The 25,154-nt window shown below is 38.0% G+C and overlaps 2 protein-coding genes across 3 annotated transcripts in view; one reads left to right on the plus strand and one right to left on the minus strand.

Moving 5' to 3' along the window:
• Positions 1 to 6,803: 6,803 nt before the first annotated feature.
• On the minus strand, positions 6,804 to 10,595 carry actb2 (actin, beta 2). Its single transcript, XM_067382401.1, has 6 exons — positions 10,448 to 10,595; positions 8,998 to 9,127; positions 8,642 to 8,881; positions 7,896 to 8,334; positions 7,612 to 7,793; positions 6,804 to 7,511 (listed from the first exon to the last, which is right to left on the minus strand). The coding sequence occupies exons 2-6, from the start codon at positions 9,118 to 9,120 to the stop codon at positions 7,368 to 7,370; spliced, it is 1,128 nt and encodes a 375-aa protein (XP_067238502.1). The 5' UTR covers positions 9,121 to 9,127; positions 10,448 to 10,595; the 3' UTR covers positions 6,804 to 7,367.
• A 148-nt stretch (positions 10,596 to 10,743) lies between these two features.
• Positions 10,744 to 25,154, plus strand: part of fscn1a (fascin actin-bundling protein 1a) — a 38,494-nt gene continuing 24,083 nt past the window's right edge. The window contains exons 1-2 of one of the 2 annotated variants that reach the window (XM_067382398.1): positions 10,744 to 10,940; positions 12,979 to 13,105. The gene's annotated coding sequence lies outside the window, so the exon portion shown is untranslated. Of the gene's footprint in view, positions 10,941 to 12,978; positions 13,106 to 24,015; positions 24,288 to 25,154 lie in introns of those variants that run through there. The other variant, XM_067382400.1, reaches the window with a different exon arrangement.

Below are 25,154 nucleotides of genomic sequence, written 5' to 3' on the forward strand. Positions count from 1 at the left end.
TGTATGATGCAATATACATTTAGCTAATTGCTTTTATAACATCAGCAACAACAACATCATGATTGAATATAACAATATAACATTTATAATAATCTAAATAATGAGATTTATTGATTTAGCATATTAATACAGAAGATGCAGTTAAATATTAGCACTTTTAAGAGCATTTTAAAATGATATTGTAAAAAAGCTGTTAATTAGTTAACTGAAAATCATACTGTACCCCTTATTGTATTCAATAAAAATTATACTAGATTTAACAAGGACAATACATGCAACATCACTGTAAATATTATGTTAAAGCTGCAGTCCATAACTTATTTTGGTTAAAAATAATTTAAAATCAATTTTTGAGTGAGCACATAACCAGCCAGTGTTCAAAACTATTACTTAACTACTTACTTGTTCAGATTACATTTTCCGGTGAAAATTCTTATATTGGTCATACTTCAAGACTACAATCTGTGATTCGGAAGTTCAGTATCCACACCGGTTTGGGGACTGACAGCAAACATTAGATTTATCCGCTCTTAGGAGTCCTGCCGATGCACAACCTACATAACGATAATAATTTTGCAAATAACTGCAATTGCAGATTTCAAATAGTGATGGCGACAAAGAGGCAAAACTTTGAAGCCTTACGAATCTTTTGTTTCGAATCAGTGGTTCAGAGCGATCAAACTGCCAAAGTCACACACCCCAGTGGTGAACCATTGAAATTTTGAAACATTTATGACGTAACAAAGCCTCATTTACTGAAATCACGTGACTTTGATCAGTCCGAACCACTGATTTGAAAAAAAAAAAAGATTTGTAAAGCTTCAAAGTTTCATGAAGCATTGTTTTGAAATCGCCCATCACTAGATATTGTTGAATAAAGTCATTATTTTGTTTTTTGGTGCGCAAAACATATTTTTGTCGCTCCATAACATTAAGGTGAACCACTGTAGTCACATTAACTGTTTAGTAGCTTTCTGGGCATCTGAAAGTATTAATTGTTCTCAATAGAGGCCTCACTGAGCCATCGGATTTCATCAAAAATATCTTAATTTATGTTCTGAAGATGAATGAAGGTCTTACAGGTGTGGAACGACATGAGAGTGAGTAATTAATAACACATTTTGGGTGAACTAACCCTTTAATATTAAATCTTTTGATTTATATTATTTAAATAATATTATTGTTAATTTTTTTTTTATCAGTTATGCACATTTTGGTTATGTTACATTGTATGTGTTACACTGATGGCATTGTGCAATAATGCATTAGCTATTATTCATGGAAATGGATATTATGCTGAATGCATCACATGGTATTTTGTTTTACCACATTTGACATTATGGTGGTTATCAGTATTTTATTATGGCACAAACCAGATTTTAGTATTTTAAGAAGGTTAGTGTATTAATATTATATTGGTTAATGAAATATGGGCCTATGGTTATGAAACATAAAATAGGCACCAAAATGCCTCCGGTAATTCTTGAAACATTGTCAACGTATTTTATACAGTGAATATTTTTTATTCTTTAACACATGGATAAATAAAGAAACCTTGCTTTGATTCTTTCTTAAGTGGCATGACAGTGTTTGTTGCACAAGTCAAACCAATGCAGGGATGATCACAACACCTTGATTTTGTGGAGTAACAGTATAAAGTGACTTCCTGCGCATCATTCAGTGCTGAGCCTGTGCCGAGTTGTAATGAAAGCCATGATGAATGTGACATCCAGTGAATAGGGACATTGTATAGAATCCCTTTGACGGCTCAGAAAGCCTCTAATCCGTAAGCAAATAGAACTTGGAATCTATTTATTTGCATGATTGGATTTATTATTCCAAGACTAGAAGATGAAAGATGAGATATTATTTATTAGAATAGCTGAAGATTTGACATCCAGATGGCTTGTCTCACTTTCTCAATATTTAGTTTTTATTTGAGGCCAGAGTTAAACTGCTCAAAGGACACACTGGCTTGCATTTGCTTCCCCTTGTGGATTATCCATTACTTCAGACAACATCTTTCTCAATTTCCTTCACTGCAGCACATTCCTGATGCTTTTAATGAAATATTTTAGTTTATATTGGGGTTAGGTGATATAACCGATTTGATTTATAAAAATATTTTACACATAATTCTAGAAAGAAACTTGCAAATAGTGGTTCATTTTAATAAAATGCATAATTTAACTTATCTTTTTTTCTGTTCTTTTGTACATTCATTTAAAAACTATATTTCATATGAATTTAAAATATATATATACAGAGAAAGAGAGCAAAATGGAAACAGAAGCATCTAAGCAGCTTCTCGTAAGTATTGTAACATATTGCAGAAGTGTCTCCTAATGATGAGTTACCTGCCATTATAACTGTCCCCTGGGCTCTGCAGGAAATGGGACTCTGTACTAAAAGTGGAAGATGCTCTTTTCAAATGAAACTTTACAAGGACACTGTAACCGATCAATTATACTTCACCAGATGATGAAAAGATTTATTTCTTGAAGTAAGAAAAGGGCTAGATCATCACAGATACTGAGCATCTGGTGGCCCAGATATATATCTGGTTGAAAATCACATAATTTCTTCTCTCTCAAGGTTTCAGCTGGAGAATCAGGGTAGACAGTGTTATCAGTTAACTAAAATGATTAAAAACAAACCGTTGTCACTTAAAATAAGATAACTTTTAACTGAAATACTAAAATAAAATATAAAAAACTTAAAGTCACCATTATATTAAAATGGACAATTCTTGTTTTAAAATTAAATATTGTATTTATTATAAATGATTTATCCATGCACATAATTTTTTGGGGAATTCATTTATCCTCAAACAGTGACGTATCTTCTCTGATGACGTTTACTGGCGGGACAAGCTGTCATTCACATGACATCACAGCAATAGCAAACCACAATCATCCAATCAATTCCTGATGGACAAAATCAAGTCCCATGTTTTTGGCAGGGTTCCCCTGGTAAAATTCGGATTCCAGGGGCTAAATATCATGTTATTTGGGGTCGCTTCAACCCGCGAAAAACAGCGGATTTAGCAGCAATAGCTACATTCGCCATGTTATCATTTATCATGTGACCTAACAACGCTGTTAGGTCACATGATAAATGATGATTCACTTACGTCGCTTCACTGTCATTCACAGTGGCCTCATGGGATAGTGAAGTGTCAATTTTCATTTAGTTTAAAGGATTAGTTCACTTTCAAATTAAATTTTCCTGATAATTTACTCACCCCCATGTCATCCAAGATGTTCATGTCTTTCTTTCTTCAGTCGAAAAGAAATGAAGGTTTTTGATGAAAACATTCCAGGATTTTCTCCTTATAGTGAACTTCAATGGAGCCCAAACGGTTGAAGGTCAAAATTACAGTTTCACTGCAGCTTTAAATTGTTCAACACGATCCCACACGAGAAATAAGGGTCTTATCTTGAGAAACCATCACTCATTTTCTGAAAAAAAAAAAAAAAAAAGTTTTAACCATAAATGCTCATCTTGAACTAGCTCTCTTCTTTATGCTAGTGCAAGTATATAACAATTAGTTCAAACGTTGACCAGTGGAGGGCAGTAATACACTTAGCAGCGTCTAGACTGCTGGAATTCAAATAGAGAAGAAGAAGAAGAAAAGAGCTAGTTCAAGATTAGCATTTATGGTTAAAACGTTTAAAATTATTTTAGTTTCTCTAGATAAGACCCTTATTTCTCATCTGGGATCACTGTAATCTGTAATTTTGACCTTCAACCGTTTGGACTCCATTGAAGTATAGGGAGAAAAATCCTGGAATGTTTTCATCAAAAACATTAATTTCTTTTCGACTGAAGAAAGAAGGACATGGACATTTTGGATGACATGGGGGTGAGTAAATTATCAGGAAATTTTAATTTGAAAGTGAACTAATCCTAATAAATATATAAAACTTAAATAATAAAATAACTCAAACTACTATCAAAGCACATAATAAAATTCTTAAACTTTAACTAAAATGAAAAAGAATGTATGAATACATAAAAATCAAAAATTTAATGAAAACTATAGAAGTATCTCAGTGAAAATAAAAAATAACGCTGGGTAGACAGAGGGTCTGTCCTGGTGGTGAGGCCTCCTACCAGAGGTGTAAAGTATTTGAGTAAATGTAATTAGTTACTGTATTTAAGTATCTTTTTGGCTACTTTGTAGTTGTACTGAAGATATTGGCAACTTTTACTCTCTACTTGACTACATTTTTGAGGAAGTAAATGTACTTTTTACTCCGCTACATTTGTGATGAGTAACGCAGTTACAAATTACATTTTGCATGGCACCTAACTTTTTCTGCAGCAGTTTGTTTCTGCTATAAAGAAGCGATATCGCCATCTAAGTGCATTGAAGGTACTATATCTTGTGCCTTTACTCACCCAAACCTTTCAACAAGGATACTTTATGTGAATGTGAGTGCATTAGCAGGTAGTTGCTGATTGCAGGTGTTTGATTTATGAGATCATGACTGCAGCTGATGATGAGGCCGTAACCAGCACGTCCAGTGCAAGCAGACTTTGACTATTTAATTGTACTTAATATTATTTTATTCATCCGCTATATTGACGAGACCTTTTTGAAGGATATTGGTTTACTTATGGCCTTTTTGTGCAATTGAGCTTAACTGAGACTTGATTTCTCATCTTACAAATCAACTGCTTCTATTTTCACCAGCAGTCTCTCAGGTGTTGAGGACTAGTGCATCTCCGAGCCTACATTCAGTATAATTAAAATACTTAAGTACTGTTAAAATCAGATACTTTAAGACTTTTACTCAAGTCGTATAGGAATTGGTTACTTGTAACTTCTAATGGAGTCATTTTCAATGTAAGATATCAGTACTTTTACTCAAGTATGGTTTTCAGGTGGTTTTCTCCTACACGCTCAATCGGACACTGTGAGGCACCACAAAATTGCTCTGAGACCTCGGGTGCTCATTTGACCACAGCTCTAGAGGGGCCCCGAACACAATGGATCTAATGACACTGGAGTTCGTCCATTTCACAGTCACTGACAGCAGCACTCCTCGCTTCTGCTCATTATAACATCACAACAAAAATAAAATACTTGAGTGCATTTTGCATCGAGCAAATCAATCATAAATCATGTCTGTGGGATAGGACTGAATGAGTCTCTCCAATAATTGTGCAATCAATGAGAAATAGCACTGTGAATGCTGATGTCTCTGTCGCCCACTACTCACTTATTAGTGGCTTGCTCCTCTGTGTAATTATTTCATCATGAATGGAGGGGAACATTCGTGCGTGGCCCGCGTCCCTGCGTGAACATACCGCACCACAATCAAGAGACGCGGGCGTTTGCTGAGGCACACATCCCCGTGGGATGTCTGAATGTATGTGGGAGGCTAAATTGAAGGGATGAATGACATTTTGTACTTGTGTTGGGGGTAGGGAGCGAATTCAGATTAACTCGGCTGATTATGAGATCCATGCGTTTCATTTATAAATCATTTGCGTTAGCTGCTTAATGAATAAAAGATTACAGGCTAGTTTTTGAGACAACTTTACAAAAATAAAAATTAAATGGTAAGTGTTAATAAAAGATACAGCTAAAGTAAACCAAAAGACCGCTATGTAGGTTTGATAAATAATAAATATTGATTTGTTTGATGTTATTCAATACAATGAAAGTGAAAAGTCTACCTCAACTGTTAAAGTACATCTGTACTATAGGCTACTCTACACACGCACAGACGTACACAGCAGGAAAATCTCTTGATCATTTTTCATCAAGTGCTGTCAGACGAGAAGCAGCTTGCAGTAAATCACATGCAACTAGGGCACCCATCTTTATAAGTATCTACTACATCAATAAGTACCAAAGTTCAGGATCAACCTAAAAACAGCAGCCAATTATTAGTGTATATTGTTAGCACAAATTGGATATGTGCCACGTTTTGTTATTCTATTTCATGTCACTTACTTTATTATTCTTCCCAAGAGAAAACAGTCTCTTGCACCTTGATTGAGTTACTGTGAGTCTCTGTTCATGTTTTATCAAATCAAAGCATCAAGAATTTCGTTTCCTGTGTATGTAGCGCCATCTGCTGTACAGTTACGTGAAGTGCACATTAAAATATAACACCATCTGACCATAAGGCGGCATAATGCTCTCTCAACGTTCAAACTTCAGTCTAAAGGCACATATATATTTGTATTCACTCACAACAGCTCACTAAAGACGCAATGAACAGATTAATAAACTTAAGGCAAGTAATTTAACTTAGCTCCGTAAAAATGATAGTTTTTCACCTGTTGATTAAAACTTGGTTACTTTCCCATATGCTTAACATTTCCCATAGTAACGCCGACATTAAATGTCTTGATATTGGAGTTATGCACAAGCATAAAATTGACATTGACCTCCATTATTAAATGTTCTCAAAGCTTTGGTGTGGTTTTATCCCATGTAAACAGTGAAGGCCAATTAAAAGCAGTTTGAAGCTACATTTATGAAGGAAACATGTAAATAAGCCTGATAAATGCCCAATGTTTTTATGTTTGATCATTTGAAAGCATTTAAGAGCAAGTTATTTGCCATGTACACCATTTTAAGCTCAAATTGCAAGATTTGAGTTAGTTAAAGCCACCTACAACACCCCAATAACCATTTATCTTCTTTCACCCAAGTGCTCTGGAACTGAAGAGCATACTCCAATGCAATTACAACACTAAGACCAAAGACTAGTTTTATTAAATATAGTCTAATAAACTTCTAATCAAGTTCATTCAGCAACACAGGAAGTCACACAGGAATATGATGTCTTACACATGTGCACTTTTATTGGAATTGAATTAGTCAGTGTACAGGTTGGCCCCACCAAATGTCTGGCACCGCCACGTTCCACACAGCTTTTACAATATGCCCAGGGGGAGAATGGATACCTTTACATCTTGAATGGTAAAGCTTAGTTTTTTGGAACAAAGAAAAAAAAAAAAAGAAAAAAAATATAACCCAAGATTTTAAGGCTGAAAGTACAAAAACCCAGACGTTGTTTTGTTACATAATTTACATACAATACTACAATGTTAAGTATGCTCCCAATTACTGGGCAGCCTTCATAGAGGCAAATAAGTTTCGGAACAATGCATTTAACAAACATTTGGAATGACTAAAGAAACAAAAACAAAAACCATTGAGTCCTCAGATGCATTGTAGAACTTCGGGGATGCTTATTTGCCAAAAAACATTGCCGTCACCTTCACCGTTCCAGTTTTTAGATCCTGAGTCAAGCGCCAAAAATAACAAAAGCCATGCCAATGTTGTCGTTTGAAGTTTTTCTCTGCGCAGTTTGAGTCGGCGTGAAGTGGTAACAGTCCGTTTAGAAGCATTTGCGGTGGACGATGGATGGTCCAGACTCGTCGTACTCCTGCTTGCTAATCCACATCTGCTGGAAGGTGGACAGGGAGGCCAGGATGGAACCTCCGATCCAGACAGAGTATTTACGCTCAGGTGGGGCAATGATCTGTGGAGAAACAAATGATTAGCACAATGCACAAGTTGCATATGCATTCAGTTACAGACCGATATGCGTGTTAAGGGTCAAAGTTCAGACCACAGCTCACCTTGATTTTCATTGTGCTAGGGGCCAGGGATGTGATCTCCTTCTGCATCCTGTCAGCAATGCCAGGGTACATGGTGGTACCACCAGACAATACAGTGTTGGCATACAGGTCCTTACGGATGTCGACATCACACTTCATGATGGAGTTGAAGGTGGTCTCATGGATACCGCAAGACTCCATACCTGCAGAGCAAGAGAAAAAAAGGTTAGCCTTAGTTCTTCAACTCTCCTTCAGATCAAATCTAGAGTACACACACACCAGGGAACGTTTGTCAGGAAACCTACCCAAGAAGGATGGCTGGAACAGAGCCTCTGGGCACCTGAACCTCTCATTGCCAATGGTGATGACCTGTCCGTCAGGCAGCTCATAGCTCTTCTCCAGGGAGGAGGAGGAAGCAGCGGTGCCCATCTCCTGCTCAAAGTCAAGAGCCACATAGCAGAGCTTCTCCTTGATGTCACGGACAATTTCCCTCTCAGCTGTGGTGGTGAAGCTGTAGCCTCTCTCGGTGAGGATCTTCATGAGGTAGTCAGTCAGGTCACGGCCAGCCAAGTCCAGACGGAGGATGGCATGGGGCAGGGCATAACCCTCGTAGATGGGCACAGTGTGGGTGACACCATCACCAGAGTCCATCACGATACCAGTGGTACGACCAGAGGCATACAGGGACAGCACAGCCTGGATGGCAACGTACATGGCAGGGGTGTTGAAGGTCTCGAACATGATCTGTAACGAGAGAGGAGAAGTTAACCGATGCTCAAAAAGTTAGAGCACATCCACACACCCATGCAGGGGTTAGTTGGAAATCTAGAGTAAAGAAACAAAAGTGCACAGAGAATCAGAGTGCAGAGGAGACTGCAAAACAGGCAGGCAAAAGTATAGATAACCTGCTGCTTCCAGCAAAAGATGAGAAACTCAGGAGCTCAGAGGAAACAAAGCCTGGAGGAAGTGAACGAATGAAGAGGAGAACTTAAATGAGGCAACAGGACAGACAAGACACCTCAAAGCACCATTTGCTTAGCCAAAAACCAACCTGTGTCATCTTTTCCCTGTTGGCTTTGGGGTTCAGGGGGGCCTCTGTGAGCAGGACGGGGTGCTCCTCTGGGGCAACACGCAGCTCGTTGTAGAAGGTGTGATGCCAGATCTTCTCCATATCGTCCCAGTTGGTGACAATACCGTGCTCGATGGGGTACTTCAGGGTCAGGATACCTCTCTTGCTCTGAGCCTCGTCACCAACATAGCTGTCCTTCTGTCCCATACCGACCATGACGCCCTGTAACGAAGAAAAGCATGTTAATTTTTGTAAAATGTTCAGGAACTAGAGAATAAAAGCATGAAAATTCATATTAAAAAAAGTCAGCCCGAAACCATTTATCCTCCGTTTCTCACCTGATGTCTGGGGCGACCCACGATGGATGGGAAGACAGCACGGGGAGCATCATCTCCAGCGAATCCAGCTTTGCACATACCGGATCCGTTGTCAACAACCAGTGCGGCAATTTCATCATCCATGGCTGAACTGTAAAAGAGAGAGAAAAGTGTTTTTGAAGTGCACTGCTGCCATGTAAGAAAGTGTCAGGGAGCATGTGACCATGTGGAGTCAACTTCCTGTTTCATGCTGCATTCTACAGTCTGACCGCTAGTGGGTGCTAGAGTGACAATGCGCGCCTCAGATATGCCAGACAAAGGAAGTCCCTCTGCATTCTCTCATTATTACCATAAAAGGCAATGGATTGAGCCGCTTTGCGGCTGCCGGCGGTGTGGCACTCAGCCAGAGTCGTATGGTTCAGTAAAAAGGAACAGATTTCGACATTCATCACGCCAGGGCCACTCCCTAAAAATTCTACACGAATGAAGTTTTACATCCCCTTTCATCCTCGCCTGGTATCAATTACACAACCGAATTTCGACGGGTGTCTGCCCAACATTACTGCGTCACAGATCTGCAGTCACTTCAAATGACTCCTTAAGAGCAGACTTGTGCCAAAGCACTTGTGAGAGATCACAGTCAGCCCATTCACTTTATATTCTATTCTTTATCAATTAGTTAAGAAAAAAAAAAAATTACTGTTCGGCACAATTATAAGAGTTCAAATGCATCCGGAACGCTTTACCCCAGTTATTAAGATTGACCACACCTTATATTTCGAAACGCTTTAATAGTGAATTAAATAACTTACTTGCCTTAATCTTCAGTTTTAAGTAAAGACTGAAAGGCTGCATGCGCCATTATAAAGCGCCAGTATTCACTAAAAATGTTTTGCGTGCTGAAAGTGAACGAAAAACTCATCTTTGATGGTTTAGTGATCGAATAAGTGAGTTAGATTCACCAGGTTTACAGAAGGTGAACGCTGGTTAAGTTAGCCGGCTAGCTAAAGTAGGTCACACCCTTCTGCAGCACTGTCTGCACAAAGAACTTCCCATGCCGGCAATCCAGCAAGTGTGTAACATGCCTCACAAATATACACCCTTGAAACTGTCGAATCGAGTTTATAGCCGCTAAAAACGGCTAATCAGAGCACATCTTAAATGTTAAATAAGGCGAACTCTTATTTTACACCGGCCCATTCAGTGTCGTGCCTACAACGGATACCGTCATTTCCACTTGACATGACCAGTACAATATATAAAGTTATGGTAATATAGCAAAAATGTACACAAAAATAGCTACATATTAATGAACAACAACCGTTTTTAAGCAGGAGTTAGTACTTAAAAGCGAAAAGACCGGTAACTTAGTCTAATTTCTTTATCCAGTTTTATTTATACATCATTGTTACATGTTTAAATTAATATTAATGAACTAAAAAATGCAATAAAAGCTGAAAAATAAACTCACCTTAGGTTTGGGGGATTTGTCGACTTAAGAGAATGGGTTACAAGCTGATGATATTCCGCACTAGCTGCGTGTGGAGGAGCTCAAAGTGAGGTTGAAGAGCTGGGCGAGCTCTTTTATATGACGGCATATGCCCGGCTCTAGCCATAAAAGGTAAACTTTCGGAGCTCTGCGCTCTGATTGGTCCAGCGTCACACACCCGGCTGTCGCGTGCACATTGCTACACTTGCTTTCTTGCAACTTGAGAGTGAAAGAAGGGGAAGCTAGACTAGTTGAAGAACAAGGCCTCGGTGATTTTGATCAAATTTTACCCTGTTATTTGCGAATTTTAATAGATTGTATTTCGTAATTACGTATTTAGTTGCGATAGCGCCAATAAGACTCTCTTCAACCTTTTAAAAAGTCTGTGAAAGGTTACAAGTGCCAGTATTGGTCGTAGTGGTGGACACCTCCTTGGTCCTGTGTTGTGTTTACAATCTAACACAGCAGCAGCTCTGTAGGTCCTTTACTTTTTATTGTATTCACAATAATACCATAATATTTCGGTGTAGGAATCTACCAAGTAGTTCTCTATGCAAAATAGGGGTATTTTTCATTGAAGTCATGATAACTGAAGTTAAATGACCCGTTTCCTGTAAGAGCAACTAGCTGGTCTAAGCTCATTAGGTAATGTTGTCAAAGACATTATAATGAAACTTGAACTGAATGGGGTTTGCATTCCTGTAATTATGAATCACTCATTTACAGGAGTAATATTTTTACACGGATAGGTGTGTGCATGTTACATGGTGGTGATGATAAAGGGATAGTAGTTGTTGATTGCTGTAAGTGGGCCTAGCCCACATGTCAGCATTCAAATCTTGGTCTTGACCAATTAAATATCTTGTTGTAGGCAAGTCTAGTATCTCATTCAAAAACATACTACACATTATTGAAGTATCGTCATACAGACATATGAACTTTGACTTATTGTTTGGAGAGATTTATAATAATGACAAATCTTCAAAACATTGCTTCCTTTGTCAATAAAATAACGTGAAGATATTCGTGGTTATCTACATTAAAGGGTTAGTTCACCCAAAAATGAAAATAATGTCATTTATTACTCACCCTCATGCCGTTCCACACCCGTAAGGCCTTCGTTCATCTTCAGAACACAAATTAAGATATTTTAGTTGAAATCCGATGGCTCAGCGAGGCCTGCATAGGAAACAATGACATTTCCTCTCTCAAGATCCATAAAGGTACTAAAAACATATTTAAATCAGTTCATGTGAGTTCATTGGTTCTATCTTAATATTATAAAGCCAATGGAATATTTTTTGTGTGCCAAAAATGACTTTTCAACAATATCCAGTGATGGCCGATTTCAAAACACTGCTTCAGGAAGCTTCGGAGCTTTACAAATCTTTTGAGTCGAATGAGTGATTCGGATCGCATATCAAACTGCTGAAATCACGACTTTGATGACTTTGGCGCTCCGATCCACTGATATGATTTGTAAAGCTCCGTAGCTTCAAGAAGCAGTGTTATGAAAACGGCCATCACAAGATATTGTTAAAAAGTCATTATTTTGTTTTTTTGGCGCACAAAAAGTATTCTCATCGCTTTATAATATAGAACCACTGTACTCACATGAACTGTTTTGAATATGTTTTAGTACCTTTATGGATCTTGAGAGTTTGAAAGGTTTTGCTCCCTATACATGCCTCACTGATCCATCAGATTTCATCAACAATATCTTAATTTGTGTTCTAAAGATGAACGAAGGTCTTACAGATGTGAAACGACATGAGGATGAGTAGATGACATCATTTTCATTTTTGGTTGAACTAACCCTTTAAAAAAACATTTCTTGCATATTTCAGATGTTGCCACAGTTTTAATAATAGATAAGGCTGTGCTTGAGCAGACATGATACTGGCAAGCTACAGTGACTTTTTAATGTGTAACTTGGGAGTAATGCACATGGCCTTCAATGGCAGTTATAAACAACAACAGCTGATTATGTCAAAATCTCTTGCTGATACCAAGGACAGTGTGGTTTTGTGGCTTATATTTATTTATTTTTCTAGTTCAATATATTTACAACATAATTGACAGGCATGTTTTTAAATTTCAAGTACTTTTTTGTAAAAAAAAAAAGTAAAATGAGTTTCTCTGAATTAAGTTCTTAGATGTGATAAGGTGCGTATAGATTATAGCTTAACAATGCATTATCATTTTTATTATTATTCAGCAAATAAACCAATTTGCATGACATCGATATATTTAATGAGAAAATGGTTGAATAAGCATAAAACTTAGAAAGTCTAAAAGTTTATCTACAAACAGGGCATCATCAGTAAGGGCTCTTCCTCCCATCCCCCAACATTTCTTTTAAAGAATGCCAAACATCCATACTCCCTTACAAACACACCCGTTTGCAAATAGAAACTGCATCAAACTATGGTTAATGTGATGTGATATGCATCTTACAGTGCAGCCAGTTTTTTTACTTTGAACAACCATTCTTCTCTTTGTAACTTTTGTAGATTGGACCGGGGTCTTGTTACAGCAGATGTGCTTTTGTGAGTCCATAGTTCCCCTGAGGACCACCACCCTTCCCTGATAGCAGCCTGCCTTCCCCCACTTCAGTGTTCCCATTCATCTCTAAATAAGGTACTATCCTAATGATCTTCAGCTTTGCCCCATGACATAAGATATCCAGAGCAATACAGTTATGTTGCTGGCTGTCACCATGATAATATCATTGTTCTTCAGAGTTCATAAGAACTTCTCATTTCTGATACCAAAGCTCTCCTAACGCACTATGCAACATGACGATAAGAAATATATTTATGAAGTTCTTCTCAAAGGACTGTTTTCTGGGCGTGTTGTTTTTGTGAAATCTGTTGCATTTAGTGAGTTTGATGTCTAGTGTGAAACTCAGTTCCCTCAGTTCAACAATTCATTATTCAAATCACCAAACTAACCAGTTTTTTTTCCATTGCTTTTAAAGGATTAGTTCACCCAAAACTGAAAATTCTGTCATAATTTATTCACCCTCATGTTGTTCCAAACCTGTTTGAGTTTCTTTGTTGTTCTGTTCCTACTATAGAAGTAGAGGTCTACAAAGAGGACCCAAAACCCGAGGACCCAGTACCCATATGGGTTCTATTTTAAATGGTCAGACAGGTCCGGGTCTGGGTTCCCGGGTCTGTTTAACATTGTGTGTATACCCGAGCCGATCTGATTCGGAGATTACCCGGCCGTGTTGGGAGTAGAGGTCTTCACGGGTCCAAAAATGCATACCTGAACCCGAAGAGACACGTAAATGTGCTACACGGAACCGACCCGGGCCCGACTATTATTTTGAAAGTTGGACCCGGACCCGTGCAGAACCGAGAAATGCCATAAATGTTCTACCCGGAACCAACGCGGACCCATCTATTATTTGAAAGCTGGACCCGAACCCGACCGAGACCCGACTGAACCCGATCAGCACATAGGTCTATTCCACAGCAGATTGCTATTAATAAGTCACTAAACAAGTTGCAAAAATGAAACGTTTTGTCTTACCTAATGTTAGTAGCTTTCTCCCTTGTACCTGACTGTTATGCACTTGCCAAGAAAGTTCATCCGTTATTCCTCTCTTGCTGATTGAAATGCTTAATCCACTCATTATTCCAGCTTTAACAGTCCACTTGCTGTCACGATGACAAATGCGACTTTGCAGTTTTGCATTTTATTATATCTCGAGTCAACTCATATAATAAAATAACTTTGACTGTTTGCCCTTTTGAACTATAATAACGATTGCTTGTTCAGTGACATGGCCGCTGACGTTAGCATTACTTATTTGCGATCATTTCTGTGCTTTCTGAGCCGAGTCTGACCAAAACTTTAGATATAACAAGACGGTTCATTCATAGTATTCTAAAAATAGGAGAAAGAAATTGCGCTCGCATGAGACTGCACATGCGTGTTAGCTGGAGCAACCTGAAACATAAGCTTTTAAACGCATTTTGAGCGTCATAGAAAACATTCATGTGATAGTTCATCTCAGATTTTGTTAATGATTTGAAATATGTTATTTAAATGTAAGTGTGCAAGGCTACAAGCAGTTTTTGAGATTTGAAGTTTGTTTGCATTACTGTTGCACACAACAGGAATAGGAAAACTGGATGATCACCGTTCGCTTGCATTAACTTTGCCCGCTCTGCTTCTGATGGTTGGGGTCGCTTGTGTTTTTTTCACCTTATTTCCCGGCTCATACTTTGCAAGTTACAAAACACACACACAGCGCTGACTGACTCTGGCATCAACTGTCTGGTTACCAACATTCAAAATATCTTCTTTTGTGTTCAACAGAAGAAAGAAACATTACAGATTTATAACAATTTGAGTGTGAGTAAATGATGAAAACATTTTGGGGTGAACTATCGCTTTAACAGAAACACTTTCATCTTGAAACAAGCATTTGAGCAGAGCAGAAGGCCACCATTAGCCCCCAACAAATAGCAGAAGGACCACCGATTGATTTTAGATTCACTTATTCTTTGTTGCTTGATGGAGTGTAAAGCCCAATAATCAAGCTAGAAAAGGAAGTCACATTTATACTGCCAGCTGGCCTCTTGGTCTAGAGATTGGATTAGCCCCCTACTTTATGGCCCAAATGGATTCATATGCACTCGTCCATCTCCTTATATGCATTATATGCTCTGTCTCAAGTGTTATGCGGTAATGCTTGATTTGACTGAGATACATTTATAGTGGTTTTACATTCAACCAAATTATACAACCAAACCATAGCAGAATTTTTTTGTATCTTTGTTTATGCTTTCAAACCTCTTGCAACAGGATTCGATACTGAACAAAAAAACACTATTTCCTCATTTTTGTGTTCCTCAGCATAACAGTTGTGACTGTGTCCTTTCTTACCATACCAAAGCTTCACTTCCTCTTTGCTGCAATAACTGGTGGAGTTTCCATTTATGGCTTTCTGCATGTACACGTCTGTCAACATATAGATTTGTGTACCCACCTATAGGTTTGGCACCTTTCATCATTTAAAGCAGGAATAGTTCATGCAAAAATGAAAACTTTGTCATTATTCATTGACCCTCACGTTGTGCCAATCCTGCATGACTTTATTTCTTGTAACTTTTAAGAAGTGTTGAATGATTTGGTTCATAAAGTGAAAGTCAGTGGGATCCAAAACAGTCATTCTATGGTCAGAAACAGTACTTTAAAAACATTCGTACAAGAAACATTCTTCAAAATATTATCTTTTGTGTTCCACAGGAGAAAGAAAAAGTCATACATGATCATTTTAATTTTTGGGTGAGCTATCCCATTAATGCTGCATATGTTTTGGCACCTTATTGTATAAGTTCTGCCTCACTCCAGTGCTGGCTGATCAATGGAGATCAGTGGCTTATTAGCAACCCACTGTGACTACTGCAGGGCTCATTCCCTGTGACTGAGATATAAATAACTTATATTGATAGAATTTCAGAGAATTTCAGCTTCAGAGATTTCATAAAAAACATATTTACCATTTTAAGTCCAGGCATTCTCAATCCGTGCTTATGATTATTTGACATATCGGAATGTAGGATTAATTCATGGCTACTTTGGTTCCACTACTGTGTGGCCTGCAGATTTCTTCTCCCAATGCCCTGGGATTTACCCCGAGCTAGAGGGGGATGTAAGATGGGCCTACAGTATGGGTCCGTTTCTAGCAATATCTGCTTTTATAGGACCCTAGTCCTGCTAATCTACCCTCCACCATCTGTCTGCTCGCGAGAGGAGGGCTGAGCAGGGATTGGCCCTGGAATGAGTCAGACATGCACGTCCACACTCCAGACTCAGTCAGCCTTTAAACCAGCATGGGAGAGATTACTGTGCCAAGCAGCATAGCTTAAGCTTGCCACAGGAAGTTGAGTAATGCCAGCAGGAAAGAGATCCTGCACACTAATAGAATTTTATATATCTTAAAGCAGTTTCAATATTCATGACCTTTGGTCAAACATACTCTTAATGCAAAATGGAAAGGATCCTTTCAGAACATTTGCTTTAATCAGTTGCAGATTGTCATTTCAGACCCTGAATAGCACATACAAATTGTCATGATTAGTGGGGCTAAAGCATGTGTCACTACTACTGCTCGTAGTGCTCATTTTCAAAACCACTTAACCTTAAGTATTGAACTTCAGCTGATAATTGGTCATGTACAGTTTATTCTATGGAAATTGCATGATGATTTTATGCACATTTCATAGAGACATTGTGTTGGACTCTGCTGAATTGGGAATTAACTTGGCAAGTTAGGAACCTCTTAGCAACTACTTGGAACAGCATAACTGTTCTAGGGGTGTAACCCCGGTGTCCTGGCCAAATTCCCTCCATTGGCCCTTACCAATCATGGCCTCCTAATAATCCCCATCCATTGAATTGGCTCTATCACTCTCCACATATACTGTAGCTGGTGTGTGGTGAACGCACTGGCGCCATTGTACTGTACTACAGTTGCTGCACACTGGTTTTGGATGAAGAGAGACCCCCTGATATGATTGTAAAACACTTTGGGTGTACTGTAACACATATGAAAGCGCTAAATAAATGCCTCATTCATTCATTCATAACTGCGCCCTAGCAAAAAAGCAAAATAGCATAATTTCTGCAAGTTTAGCGCTGAAGAGCTCCACTTTTTCTTCAGAAAATGTTTTTAAACTCTTGCAAGGCTTACGTCTGCTAATCACAGCAGTCCTGTTGGCTCCACTGGAACCTTTATCTTAATATTGTAATGAAAACTTGCTGCCATTTTGCCCTGTCATTACCCTATTCATCAGACCTTTCATATTAATGTCTCTTGTGCATGAAAGATCTTCCATTCCTGAAAGAAACTGATGAGATGTGGCACTCACAGCATCTCTGGCTAGATTGAGTTGTGTCAAGTCCAACATTAATATTGGCAGAGACCTATACTGGGACATGTGTGCACAAAACATACACCAACTCCCCACTCAGATTTAATACCACTGCCAGTTTAACCAACAGCTGAGCATTGACCTAATAATGAACTACAAAACAACTGTAATTTTTCCTAACACAGATTCTTCTTAACTTTGACTTTTAAAAGATCCAGATTTGACCCAGTCAAGAAAATGTTCAATAAAATTTAGCTCCCTCCTTAGAAGATTCAAATTCCACAGCCTGAAAACTAAAGGCCATTGTTAGTTGCCAAATAAGGGAATGATCTACTCATGTCTTACAGGAAGTGATTTTTTAAAGGGATGTCATTTCTTTTGCAAGTTTGCACAGGAAATCACATTCAAATATTCTGGTGTGGAGAGAGCTTTACTCAGGAATGTACAGCTGAGTAGTATGTGCTTACTCTTTCTCATCATGCCGTGCCATGCACACTTCACACTCACTGATGTGTAAAAAAAAAAACATACAGCACACAAACAGGTTTTTTTAATTACTTTGTAAACAGCTGCCCGCCTCATATGGGTGCTTTATTACTTTTAGCAGAATCTGGTCTGAGTATATAAAAGCCATTTTTATTGTCTAATTGTATTGTCTGATTATTTTATTAATATAATTTCTTCCACCAGAAGGCATTTTATGTATTTGCTCAGTTGTTTTATGTATACAACTCATTTTATGAATCATTAACGTAATCCTGGGGGGGGGGGGGGGATCATTTCATTTTGTGATTTAACTGAACATATTAACACAACCTTACTGAGGATTTTCTTATGGCTGTTCTGTTGGTAACCTTTTGCTTAAAAGCCTTACAAGTCTTTTGCCCTTTCTTCAGTGACTCCAGAGGTACTGATTGTGAATAAGTAGCAATAGACAAGTCCTTTCTTGTAGAACAATTTGGGAGCTTTTCATCACAGGTGTGGCGCAGAGTTCTAAATAATGCCCAACGGAAAGAGTACACATAATGTACATTCAACTAGTGAAATATAACGTAATTTACTTTTTAAAAAGTATGTAAAACATGTTTTTTTGAAAGCAAAGTATTTTTATTCACATTCAGGCCTGTGAAACCATGTATGTTATTTGAGTATTGCATCAACCCATGACATCACCAGATATGTTAAGTATTTAAATGCCAAGTGATAAGATACAATATAGCAAGAAATTCTGCTTAGCATGTGCTGCATTTTTTCCTCTAACTTTGTCCGTAAAAAGATTCTTTATATTTATTTCCTCAAGGGCTTTGCTGTAGAACTTTTTGTGCACTTTGGCTGTGCTAGCCTCGCCCTCTGGTCGATGTAACAGCAACCGCCATAAAAGGAAATCTTTAAGTGTGTCACATGGTAACAATGTCAAGAATTCAAGGCCCTTGTCACATGGGACTTTCTCATGGAAATCAGATTGAAACTTCTAGGCCTAATGAATGAAGCAGCGCTTGGTTAAAGATACTGGGGATTTTTTTATTTTTTTTTTTACTTCTGGTTAAAACTGTACGATAAAAGTCTCTTTCCTTCACACATGCTTGCATTTTTTAAATATCTTACGTCAATCAAACCTTAACAATATACAGACAAGTTCCTGATATTTGTTTAAAGTATTTCCTTTAGGTTACAGTTGGATTTATTTTTTGTTTTTCTTGAGTCAAAGCCTCATTCATTACTTTAGCGGAAAAAAGAAAGACATGAAGGTTTGCCTACAATCTGTCTCACTATGAGTAAGAAGGAAGTGGTTTAAAATAATGACAGCAAGGTCATATCCATATATAGTCAGCCTTTGGCAGAGCAATGATGACTGATGATGTCTCAACTTCAGATAGCTGATTTCATCTCTCTGTGTTTTGCCATGTCCTATCAACAGCACTCGTTCACATTGCACTTTCACACTCTTGACACAATACATTAAGACTAGATATACAATTAACAGTCTCTCATTCCCTTTCACTCTTAATCTGCCTCTCCAAAACATGCAAGAATTTTCATACTTGCTCATCACTCTCATGCTCGTCTCCTCCTTGCACTGTTTAGACAGCAAGCAATTACTAGTACGAGAGCCGGTGGGCGGAGCTTAGCTTAACTACAACTTCTCAGGCTCCATATATGGAGAGGACTAGTAGGTAGTGATTGCCAAACTTAGTCATCAAAGCATGCGTCTCATTCATTACACACTCAACTTGTGTTTTGCTTGGGCTCCGAAGGTGTGCGACTCTTGCCTTGTAAGCTCGGACATCTCTCTGTTCTGCCTTTTTCTTCAAAAAATTCCATGACATAATATGCTAATGTTTTTTTCAGCGACTGAGGTCTTTTAAAGGAGTTTGGGGTCGCTTGTAACTTCCTTCAGCTGGTTTTGCGAGAGGAAATGGCATCATGTTGAAACACGAGTCATTTATCTTCAAAATTGACTTGTGGAAGGAGCCACAGCAGCTTTTGGGTTACGGGGTGGTAAATCCCTCTCTGCTGTTGATTATTGACTGAACCAGTGTTATGTTTAAGATTGAGAAACACAAAAGATTTCCCCTTTCCCTTTGGCCAAGAAAAAGCAAGTGACCACAATTGCCAATATATATCCAGTTTGAGTTATGTTTAGGTCTCAGCATGTTAGGGTTAGGGTGTTGACAACTGTCCTTTTAGAGAGGAAAATTATGCTGTGCCCAATATTGACTCAAAAGATTTGTTAGGGTGGATATGGTTGATATCCATGGTAATCATCAACTTGACATTGTACGATAAAACTGTGGTTTTTACTTGCCCGTGTCAAAGACTACTGTAATGGAGGCACAGTAAAGATGTTCGCTGAGCGCTCACTAGAATTACCTGTAGCTCTTATGTAACTAAATCTTATTGGCTCATGGAAAGCTGACCCTGATGACCCTGTAAATTAGAGTTAAGCACTTGTATCAGTCAACAAACACTCAAATTGGCATTAACCATTTAATGTATGTGAGCAAAATGTACATAATTTTGAAACATTGAGAAATGTATGTTTTTATTTATTTAACAAAATAATACAATTTAAAAAATGCTGTTTTTTTTTTTATCTCACAATTCCGTTCATAACTGGCAATTCTAACTTTTTTTACTTAGAATTGTAAGATATAAAGTCAGAATTGTGAGATATAAACTCATAATTGCAAGAAAAAAGTCACGATTGTGAGTCGCAGTTACCTTTTCTGTGGTGGAAACAAGCTTCCATATAAAAATCACATACAGCTCATGTAGCCAGTCAAAAAAAGCAAACAAAAACAAAACAAACATTTCCAAATGCCTTAACTAAGGTGACTGAACTGTGTTTATAATCAGACTGAGAGTGAGCGCTGTAGTTCATGACATCCCTCATACAGAATGTAGGTCAGGAATAACATCCCCCTTCCTCATGTTACATAATGCACGTTTTGCACAGCTGGAAGACCCGGGCCCGTTAACCATGTAATGAGGCAGCAAAATGAACATAAAGGCTGCTGATATTTAGAAAGCTTTAAACTTCACTGACTTGAAATTCAGGAATCATGCATTCAAGTGGATGCTTAGCATTTGATTAACGTCATCCAGGATTTAATGCTATTTTATTTTTGCATTCAGAATTTGCTTAAGCTTGAGCTGAATCTTCCATATTGTGACCTACTTTTTGACTGTAATGCAACCAGCTTTTCACACGCCTTCTCTGGTAAGCAGTCTTTCCAGTGCATGAACAATTCGAAAAAGGGGAGGCACGCCTGTTTTTAGGGGCTCTGCTGTTTTCTAGGGTATTAAGATTGAGACATTTAGTATTCTGGCTGGCCCTTTGCCTGGCCTCTCTCTCTATAGCTCCGCCTCTGCACTGGGAAGCTTCTTCGCCCTGATCCCCTCTCTTTCAGCAGCATTTCATTCTCTCCCTCCCTCCCTCCCTAAAAACACAGCCAAGCCAACTGCCGCAGGCAATAGAGGGTCAGTCAGAGGCCTTTAAGGGTACCGTGACTGCAGTGATAATCTTGCTAAGCCATAGAAAAAGCATTTCTGGGAGGGTCTGCGTTCATACTGTGTGCACATCCCCACCACTACTCTTAATATCTGACTGACTTGCTGATACTCTGTTTACTAGATGGGGGCTGACATCACTTCACCAGTTAGAGAGTCTGTAAATATGGCTTTCTCTAGGAAAGGAAAAAGAGCACTGTGGAAAACCATTGTCATAAAGTGTGGATGGAGGTCATGAATGTTTAAATGATACATTCATATGCAAGGTCTCATACAGTCAGAGAGAGTTTTCTTATTGAATATTGATGAAACATCATCATTTGTGTTAAGGAAAGAGCTGAATAAGTTTGTTTTGATTACAAATCATGTGAATGCAAAGGCAAACTGGGTCTAGAGGCCCTGGAACAGGAGTGTGACGGTGCTATAGTGATATAGTTTACTTATAGGCACAATAGTGATAGGGCAAAATCCTTCCAAATGCTTTTCATATTTTAAGTGCATATTTCACTAACCTCTTCAACAAATGTTGTACTATATTTTATTACTTATTTATTTATTTTGTTTATCTTGAGAAGTTCTGTACATTTAGAATTTTTTTTGCATATTTCACTTACATTTTGATACATTTCACACTTTGTTGCAGTTCAGGTATTGCATCCTTCTGCTCCTGTACCAACCTAAATGTGTTTTTGTGGCATTTTTGACTATTGGGGTTTACTCCTGTTAGCCCCTTCAACAGGGAGTCTGTTTACACCAAAATACTATCATTCCACTTATTTGACACTTACAGAAGAACTGTTGAAAAATCCTAAGTCATATAATATCTGTGATCATTTCAGAAACTCATCGTTTAAAAAATTATTACATATTAAATTAAATGATTTTTAAACCTTTTGTTATGGCACACACTGCCCTCATGGATCAGGACGATTGGTGCATTCAGGTCCTCCTGGGAAGTTTGTATTTACGAGTTGGGAATTCATAATTACGACATCAGGTGTGTTCAAATCACTTTGGTCCGAGCAAGTTGGCGATGTAAATTGTCTACAAAAAAGTTTTTTAACCCTACTTTTACAAAATGATGAATAAAGAATGTGTAGTGAAGATGTAATTGTAAAAAACTATCCTAATTTTTTTCATACAAGTAGTTTTATTGTCAATTAAAAAATAGTAATTGCATATATAAACATATTTACTATCAACTACAGATGCTGCATCCATTGCTTTGTCTCATTGACTCCCATCTTAGAAACTCAGGTTTCAAAGAAAATCTTGAGTTTCCCATTTCCAACTTGTAAATACGATCTTTTGGAAATTACTTGAATGTATCATTATTTTGCATGAATTGCTGTGTTGAAGTGTTTCTGTTGCTGTTTAGTCTAATGGGGGGTTGTTTAAAAAAAGTTGTTCACCATACCAGTAAAGCTACTTGAATGTGAATCTGAGAAGGCTTTCAGTCTAAATACAGTTCTAAAAATAGCATCAAATATCTTAAATTGTAATTATGTTTCAGAGACTTTTTGCAGATTCTGACAGAAAGAGAGAGCTGACAAAGGAAACACTGTGAATTGAATAGGAAAGGAAGCAAGGGGAATCCAGAGCCTGCTGCAGGTCTGTGACAGCTATGCCCTAAAAAGGAAATCCAGTCTGTGGGCATGATGGGAGGGGCGGAGAGAGCCAGGAGCTCAGGCCAGGTAACGGCAGACAGGTCTCCCTGTTGAAGCCGACAGTCTGCAGCTAATTAGCTGCCACATTGCTTTAATTTGTGACTGTTTGAATGGAGCTGGGGGAAGCCACAATCCCCTAATCTCTTTAGCCATCCCGTTGAACGTTGTGTTTACTACAGGTAAGCACTACCCTCATCCCACCTATGCCTTCAACACATGCTGCACTGCCTAAAAAGGCAATTGAAGGTTGACAGCAGGGAATTGGCAAAGTACGTCTGGAAATTTTTAGCCTGTTTTTTTCCATCTATCTCTCTTTCTATTTTCTCTTTTTACTTTCTCAGTCTCTCTACTCCTCTCTTCTCTCTCATCCTGTGTTCCAGTGAGAAATAAGTCTATAGATATGATGAAAAATGTTTGACCAGCCAGAGCCACACACAGCTGTGAACATGAAGACGCCCAATATTAGATGATATTTCCATGGATGGGATATTTGGGTCAGTTCAAAAGGAAGAGGTTGTTGAAACGCTGAGCTATCTTTGAAAGGGGAACATTTCTTTTTTCTCTTTGTTCTTTCTTTTTCCCACTCTTCTTTACATATATATATATTTAGATACAGATTAAATAGAGATATACAACCTCATATACAAAAAGATATACAAAACAACACACTTCTAATCACATGTAAATCTTACTGTCTTTTTTTCTGTTGTCTTTATATCTTTTATCTTGTCCTACTATGTACCGTTGTATGTAGTAATAATAATAATAAAAAAGTCATAACTCGATACACACACACACACACACACACATATATATATATATATATATATATATATATATATATATATATATATATATATATATATATATAAATATATATATATGATGTGTAGTAACTCTTAAGTCACAACAATTATTATTTCACTTGAACAATAATCAGTGCATTTTACTTATAACCATTTTTGTCAATGAGCACATCTCTTTCTCACTATAGAAGAAAGCTGCAGTCAACTCTGGCAGTAGCACTTCTCCACACATAGATGGCAGAATTCTTCCTTCAGAGCATTTGTTCTATGATTCCTCCCAAAATACACTCAAATTTGACATACACTATTTTATAAACCATCAGTTTTGTATTCAAGGAGACTGACTGTGCTCTTTTTTTTTTTTTAGTACTCAGATGATCTTCCCTTCAACCAAATATTGTTTCTCTGATGGGATATGATGATAACACAAATGGACTGGAGCCAGGTAGATGTGTGCCATGGCAAGCAGATTGCGGTTTGACTAATGAATGAGAGAATGTGTGTTGTTGGGAGCTGGACAGATGGGCAGTGGCAAGCCAGGATCTCAGATCACAAAGACTTGGCTCAGCATGAGATGAGAGGGTGGTGCCTGCAGGCCCCTTTCCTTCACCAGCTTCAACCTACAGGCCTACAGCTGGCTTCTGGTCACCCCCAATGCTCTCTGATACATGTGGAAAGCATGGGTGGGCTGGTTAATAGCTTTAGGATATCGTATAGGCTTCTATCAGTAGAATTTTGACATTTTGTTTAAATTTTCATGCATATTTTACCATACATTTTAACAACAAAAATATCACAGAACTGTTTTGAAGACAACTCTAATATAGAGAAAGTGATTTTGGCCCAGTTTCACAGTAAACAATCAGCATCCAAAACAGTGAACATGAACTTTGCAGACTGTACTCTGATATCAGTAGTGTATGTGTGTATTGGGCCATCTGTGCCAGATGTTAATGAAACATCACACTGAGCAGATGGTTTGTGTCCATATAAAGGATATGACACTTGATAAGAGACTCTGACTGGCATCAGTGTCAATGATAACATCATTTTCATTCCTGATAGAGAATTAAAACATTGCGATGTTGAGAAGACAGATTCAATAATTTAGGCACAGATTTAAATACCATTTCCTTGAAATCTCCTCTAGAGCTGCTTTAATCTGGTTCTTAAATATTTAGTTTAATTTAATTTCTAACAACTGGCCCAATATGTGTGGAGAAAGAGAGCAAACAGCTGGTTGTGAATGGACTAAAGAATCGGCCCCCACATGAGAGCAGAAGCCCTTTGTTGGACCAGAGCATATCATTAG

The sequence above is a fragment of the Chanodichthys erythropterus genome, chromosome 3 (assembly GCF_024489055.1).
Source record: "Chanodichthys erythropterus isolate Z2021 chromosome 3, ASM2448905v1, whole genome shotgun sequence".
Taxonomy (NCBI): domain Eukaryota; kingdom Metazoa; phylum Chordata; class Actinopteri; order Cypriniformes; family Xenocyprididae; genus Chanodichthys; species Chanodichthys erythropterus.

What these genes read in the sequence shown, in the direction of transcription:
- actb2 (XM_067382401.1), bottom strand. Translation starts at nt 9,120, where the DNA reads ATGGATGATGAAATTGCCGCACTGGTTGTTGACAACGGATCCGGTATG. An exon ending in TGGGTCGCCCCAGACATCAG is followed by an intron (nt 8,882 to 8,997) that starts GTGAGAAACGGA and finishes TCTTCGTTACAG; the next exon opens with GGCGTCATGGTCGGTATGGG. An exon ending in GTTCCAGCCATCCTTCTTGG is followed by an intron (nt 7,794 to 7,895) that starts GTAGGTTTCCTG and finishes CTTGCTCTGCAG; the next exon opens with GTATGGAGTCTTGCGGTATC.